General features: G+C 35.5%; 1 protein-coding gene across 1 annotated transcript; it reads left to right on the forward strand.

Moving 5' to 3' along the window:
• The first annotated feature begins 2,299 nt into the window (after positions 1 to 2,299).
• On the forward strand, positions 2,300 to 4,647 carry LOC145399784 (protein GUCD1). The gene is made up of 4 exons (XM_080272332.1): positions 2,300 to 2,472; positions 3,086 to 3,212; positions 3,637 to 4,057; positions 4,643 to 4,647. The coding sequence occupies exons 1-4, from the start codon at positions 2,300 to 2,302 to the stop codon at positions 4,645 to 4,647; spliced, it is 726 nt and encodes a 241-aa protein (XP_080128458.1).
• Positions 4,648 to 6,694: the final 2,047 nt, after the last annotated feature.

Below are 6,694 nucleotides of genomic sequence, written 5' to 3' on the forward strand. Positions count from 1 at the left end.
ATAGATGTTCTAAAGATCTTGGATATATGTATGAGATATCTTTAATGAGACTTACTGTACTGGGCCCAGGTTCACAAACTTACCACATGACCAATTTCCTTTAATAACACAAATTTTTATTTTTACTACAGAGAGGCAAAGCAAGATTCTGCACTTCCTTACTCTTCCTGCCAAAACATATCTTCATTAAAATTTTCTTACCATAACTAAGATTTGCTTCAGTATTAAAACTGACAGACACAGGAAAATTCTAGACTCCTTGTCTTTCGTACAACTGGATATTCATCACATTTGCCTGTGAATCTGAGCCCTGTTTCACATACCATACATATCAGTTCTATGAGCCGAATCTACAGTATCTGAACCTGTTAACATGAAAATTCTCATGATGCAAATTATAAGACAGAATAAACATAAAGTATTTTATCTCAATTTTGCTAGATACTTATTTCCCATTATTACAAAACTGTTGATACAGTGTAGCTATTGAGGTTTCATTTGCAACACTACAGCACTATGAAATAATGACTGCTTCATTCCAGTGTAAAACAGAATTACTACAGACCAGTATATAGACATAACCACCCAAAAGTATTTTATTATAATTATGTAGCCAATAAATTCACAACATGATAGCTTTCCCATATAAGCAACCACTTTTGGGCCCAACGGGATGCAAGTCACTGGGATGGCTCAGAACAATGCTACCATAGTCCAGATGATCGAAGCTGAAGATTACTGTGCTGAGACACTAGTATTACGATTATTATTACTATTTTAATGGTACCTTTTCAGCTGTAAAAGATCGCAGAGGGCAGCAGACTATCCTATCGCATTCCCTGTCATTGAAATTACAGAAAGAAAAGCTAAAAACAAAACTATAGTATCACAGTCTGACACTACGACAAAGGCTATTCACTAGATGGTAGCGAATGCCTAAGCAGATGATTTTGATTTAAAGCTTTAGAATGTTGCCGAGCGACACACACAGAAGTAAACAAGCAAGATTGCTAATGGCTTAACTTGACCATTTATGGTCCTAATTATGAATAGTATTTTGCATAATAAGTCTGTCAGACTCTAGAAAAATTAATAACTAAAAGCAGAACACATATCAGCTCATTAGTTTTTATAAAAAACATCAAATAAGGGTAAAAAACGTAATGACCTGATATCAAGATATATTACCGCATAGCTCAAGTAATCTCCAATTGATTTGGTCGTCTTTTTTATTAGAATTTGGTAACAAATTAGTCCGTATGAGTTCAACTATTCAAGTAGCTAATACAGACCTAGGCTATGGAAGTACTTCTGGTTTGATTTGAATTATAAGTAAAATATATAGAACTTCCCTAGACCAAGACTGGCCTTGCTACAGTATTTACTATTTTCTCCTCCCTCTTATCAGGTCAGTAGGTAAGCCTTCAATTAATGGTATTTAGGTCGTTACTTGCATTCACATTTCATCAGTATGTGTAGTTTGAGAAGTAGGTGCCGTGAAGAAATAGTAGAGTCAGGTAAATGAGTCTTCATTGTAAGTAATCCATGAAAATCTTTATCAGTGCCAAAGTTACATCACTACTTAGCCAAGCCTGCTGAAAATTAGTTATGGATAATGGTGAATTAAAATTATATGGATACTGGAAAAGACAGCTGAATTCAAAGTAAAGAAGGAAACTCATCTTTGAATTTTAGATGTTTTCACCTTTCTTTGTCTTCATTTGGATATTAATTTATATTCATTTGGGTTTTTTCAACTATAGTTTTGTTCACTTGGATATTTATGATCATTTAGATATTTTCCCTTATTATTTGTGATCATTTGTGTATTGATATTCATGAAGGTATTTTCAGTTTTACAGTATTTGTGTTCATTTGGATATTTATAATCATTTAGATTTTTTCCTTATTATTTATGTTCATTTGGGAATTTATATATATGTTCATTTTAGTGTTTTATCCTTCATTTGTGTTCATTTGGGTGTTTTTCCCTTTATTTGTGTTCATTTGGGTTTTTTCTCCATTATTTGTATTCATTTGGATATTTGTTTATGTGAATTTAGGTGTTTTCTCATTTATAGAGGTTCATACAGGTAAGTATTTAGATTCATACTTTTTCCCTCCCCCCTTCATTTGGGTATTTAATTAGGTTCATTTAGATTTTTATTGATTATTTGGAGTAATTTGGATTCATTTGGGTGTGGTATGGTATGGTAGTTTATTATTATTATTATTATAATTATTATTATTATTACTATTACCACTCTGCTGTCACCTCCTTTCTAGTGCCATGGTGAGGATGGGCGGAATGCAGGCAATGGAGAGTGTGATGCTAGAGGTGGATCACGTACAGCAGCGGCACACCTGGGACTGTGGCTTGGCATGTATCATGATGGTTCTTCCTCTGCAAGTCAGGGCAGAGTTCTCCGACGCACTCTATAGCATATGCCAGGAGGAAGGATTTGACAAGAGGTATGGATGCTGATGTAACTATGGATTTAATGTGTTTGGTGTATTTTGTGTACCCTACTGTATGTTGTGTTAAGCGTATGTACCGTAACTTACTGTATGATGACTGGGAAAAATGGTCAGATGGCTAATGATGATGATGATGGTAATGATGATGATAAGGAGTATATTTAATGCATTATGATAGTCCTCCCACCACTGGCCATGACAGAGGTCACCAAACCTCTCTGTAGCCTCTGTCAGGATGAGGATTTCGGCAGGTGCTATGGAGACTGCAGTTTGTTCACCTTGAAAAATTTGAGGCAGTTTCAGAATCATTATAATTAGCTATGTACACTCAACTTAAAGTCCTTCAGTCTAATGACATATTTTTCAATTATTATTGTGATTAAACTCACTGTTGAGTCTAGGAGAGCATCCAAGAAGTTAATGAAGTCTGTATCTAATTCCTTGAATTAGAAAAATCCCTCCTGAGCTGAATATAATTATCTGAGGATAGGAAGAGTGAAATTGAAGATATTTTTTTGGATGTAAAGAGTTAAAATTTATACAGGAGCCTCTTGTTATTTTCACACTTAACATTATGTTGACAATGAATTCTTTTGTACTTCCACAGCACATGGAGTATTGACCTAGCATACCTTCTGCAGCGGTTTGGAGTGAAGCACCGCTACCTCACCATCACTCTCGGGGTTGACCTTGGTTTCTCCTCTGAACGATTTTATGACCATGTCTTACACAAGGTCAGCCTTGGTCTCACATACAGATGACTGTTCTTTAATATATTATTTCATATTATATGTATTTTTATATTGTATTTGTCGGTTTGTTTGTTTTTTGTGTTTTCAACTATAGGCACAGGCTTGGCAACCCATTCTTAAGGCACATCAGTCCTCCCGCATGTCACCACTTTAGCACTAGTAACCACCATTGGTACAGTACTGGTATTTGCTAGGGCAGTCTCATTCAAGACTGGTTTGATGGTATTAGCAGGGGTGCTTTTTTCGGTGTTAGTAAGTCATGTGAAAGATCAGTAGCTAAACATTGTTTTAACAGAGATCAGATACAGTAATCAGACTGTTCCATGCCCCACCCTTGGATTGAATTTTTGTCTGTTCTGACAGCAGATCACCTTGCTAACCATTGGACCACCACTTCTCCTCGCAGGACACCCAGAGAGTTCTTGATAGATTCCAGGAGGCTGAGCAGAGGGGAGTTGTGGTGGAGCAGGGGGCAGCCAGCATCCCCGACCTCCTCTCCCACCTGCGTCAGTATGGCCCCATCATTCTCCTCACAAATGCTCACCTTTTGGCCTGTCTTCGATGTGCCCGGGCTGTCCCTCACCTACGCTCCTGTCTACCATGCTCCCCTCCATACCAGGGCCATTATGTCCTTTTGGTTGGCTATGATACGGTGAAAGGGCACGTGTACTACCGGAACCCATCCTTCAAGAGCCGTATTTGCTCCATCACTTTTGGAAAGTTGGATGTGGCGCGACGAAGCTATGGGACAGATGAGGACATAATATTTATTTACACAAGCACCGGTAATAGTAGTAGCAGTAGTAACAGTAGTGGTAGCTGTAATGGTAAACACAGTAGCAGTAATAAGAGTAATAATAGTAGTAGTAAACAGGACACACACAGTTCTTGAGAGAGGTAACGTTAGTTTCATTTATTAATTTTTGTAACTGTGATGAAGACAAAATTATTTATACCATACCTCTCTGGGTAATGTACAAATGGTGTATAGAGAGAAACTCCTAACATTTGAGGGATTATTTTTGTTGGCTAGTAGATTATTTTTCTCAGAGTATTTATGTTTTGTATATTTAACAGTAGATTTAATTTTTGAAGTCCTGAGTGTTACACTATGCAAGTCCTTGTGTCTGATTACTAATAACTACAGTAAACCTATTTTTATAGGTTATAAAAAGCTAAATTGTTGTTCCTTTTTTTTTTTTTTTTTTAGTCTGTGTTGTAGCATATTATTTGACATTTTTGTGTAGCTTTTGTTATATTTTGAAATTCTTAATATCTAAACCTTCCTTTTTCAGTTTAGAAATCAGTTAAGTTTTTCATTTCGTTTATGCAGTTTTTGTTTAGCAATGTGTCTTGAAATGTGATGAAATATTTTAGTTAATATAAAAAGACCTAATATTTTATTTTTTCAGGTTAAGACTAAGTTCATTCTCTTCCTGTTATGCGACTGTTTCTTTGGTGTCTGTTTTGAAATATGAAAAGATTATGAGTTTAGTTAGTTAGCATAAAAATTTATTCATTACATGGTGTACAGTACTTGTAACTAATACTTTGCCCATATACAGTGTTTAGAACTGTATTTAGAGCACCGTCTATTATTTATTGTTTGGGTATGTAAATAATCTTGCATGTAGCAGATATATGATGTCTCTTATGGACCTAGTCGAGATCCTGAATGAATTAAACACGAGGGCTTTCACCAGTTATTAAAGCCTATAATGATTTGGCAAACTTCATAGAAGTCTGCCACCTAGCCATATGATGATTGGGGTACTGGTATTGCTTGATGTCTGGGAAGAATTTTTGTTTGTGTACGATATCCTTTCAAGATACAGTACTTTATTGTATTTTATACTTGATTTTCGTCTTATGCTCGGGGGAAAGTTTTTAAGGTAGAGGGCATAGATGGATTATACCGCAATACAGGGCTCATGTTTGGCGAGCCATAGCTCGCAGATGCGAGTATTTTTTCCCATCGGCGAACATATTTTACATGCAAGTCACTTTTTGGCAAGGAGAAAATACATCCACTTTGGCAAGGAGTAAACTACAAAATAAATCTCACTTAAATGAACAACACACTTTGTGATCGATTATTAAGTCTTTCCTTGTTGTCATTGTGAATGTTTAAAACCTCATTATATGATTCTAATCATCACAATGTGTAAATAAATATAGTTATTGCTTGTAAAATATTTCGGCTCGTAGTCAGTTTGGCTACTAAAAATTTATTTGGCTTGTAAATCTGAAACCTTAGGAGCCGAATGGCTCGCAACCATTGGCAGTTAGTAAGAGCCCTGCAATATCCGTCTCTGCGCCAAATTTTAAGCCGATTGGGGGAACTATGCATTATCCAGCGTAGGGCTTGTCTGAATTACTCCGGATCATTGAGAGTTTAGTGTATCTGGAAATAAGTGATTACAACCCTCATAAATCAAGTGGTGTGTTTATTCATTCTCTTTGTGCTAACTATCACATGATTCTGTTTAACCCAGGAAGGACTTTAGGCAGTGACAGGGTTGATGGAGGATATATCTAACCCTGTCATTTTGTAAAGGCTATCCTGAGGTGAAGAAAATTGTGTGGATAAAAGAAGAATAGAATAAATAATCCATTACTGGATTCATGGGGTTAATTAACATTTGTTTATGGCTGCATTTATTTTTCATGTTTGCATATCCAGTTTATTTATTGTGTGTTAATCACATGAATGTAGACAATGTGTTCGTATTTTATTTTTTCTCCATTCAGATTTTATTCAAGCAAATAGTATCATCTGATGGGGAAAAGAATATAATGAATTCCATGTCTGAACCCTCTAAATACAGTGATACCTATAAAATTTATTCTGGCATTCTCCAAATGATTTTATCTGAGTATATAAAATCATCTGGTAGTGACTTGAATAACTTGAAAAAAGGTCATATTGCAAAGCAAGAGCAAGATGAGTGGTTAGGAATTTACTCAGTTCAGATGTGTGCAGTGCAAATAATATTTATGCCTAAAAGAAACCTTGATTTCTTTCTGTGCATCGATCAGTTTGTTGCATTGTTCATTGTTGTGTCCAAATATCCATTTGTGTCTGCACTCAGGACTTTTTATTTTTGAGTGATGTCTCTGTTCAAAGAAAAATTAATCTTTTTCTGTGTGCGTGTTGATAGATTTGGAGCCTTTTTTTTTTTTCTTTCATTCTTTTTTTCTTCTAGACATACTGACTAACACCTTTTACACATATCAGGCAGTAACAAGAATAAATTGAAAATAACTTAATCATAGTTAAATGGGTCAGTATCAGTACTTATGACATCATTTCTTGTGGCTACTGTGGTATGATTCTTGTTGTCTTTGTTATTTCTCATAGGTTAAACAATCCCACCTATACAAGCCAATAAGTACAAGCAAAAGCAAGCAGTTTTATTGTGAATTCTGTCTTGCCGTGAGTGCATCTCGTAGTGACAATGTGT

Source organism: Coenobita brevimanus, chromosome 50, assembly GCF_032717465.1.
Source record: "Coenobita brevimanus isolate Jiangsu-jjx chromosome 50, ASM3271746v2, whole genome shotgun sequence".
NCBI classification, from domain to species: Eukaryota; Metazoa; Arthropoda; class Malacostraca; order Decapoda; family Coenobitidae; genus Coenobita; species Coenobita brevimanus.

What these genes read in the sequence shown, in the direction of transcription:
- LOC145399784 (XM_080272332.1), top strand. Translation starts at nt 2,300, where the DNA reads ATGGGCGGAATGCAGGCAATGGAGAGTGTGATGCTAGAGGTGGATCAC. An exon ending in GAGGAAGGATTTGACAAGAG is followed by an intron (nt 2,473 to 3,085) that starts GTATGGATGCTG and finishes GTACTTCCACAG; the next exon opens with CACATGGAGTATTGACCTAG. An exon ending in ATGACCATGTCTTACACAAG is followed by an intron (nt 3,213 to 3,636) that starts GTCAGCCTTGGT and finishes TTCTCCTCGCAG; the next exon opens with GACACCCAGAGAGTTCTTGA.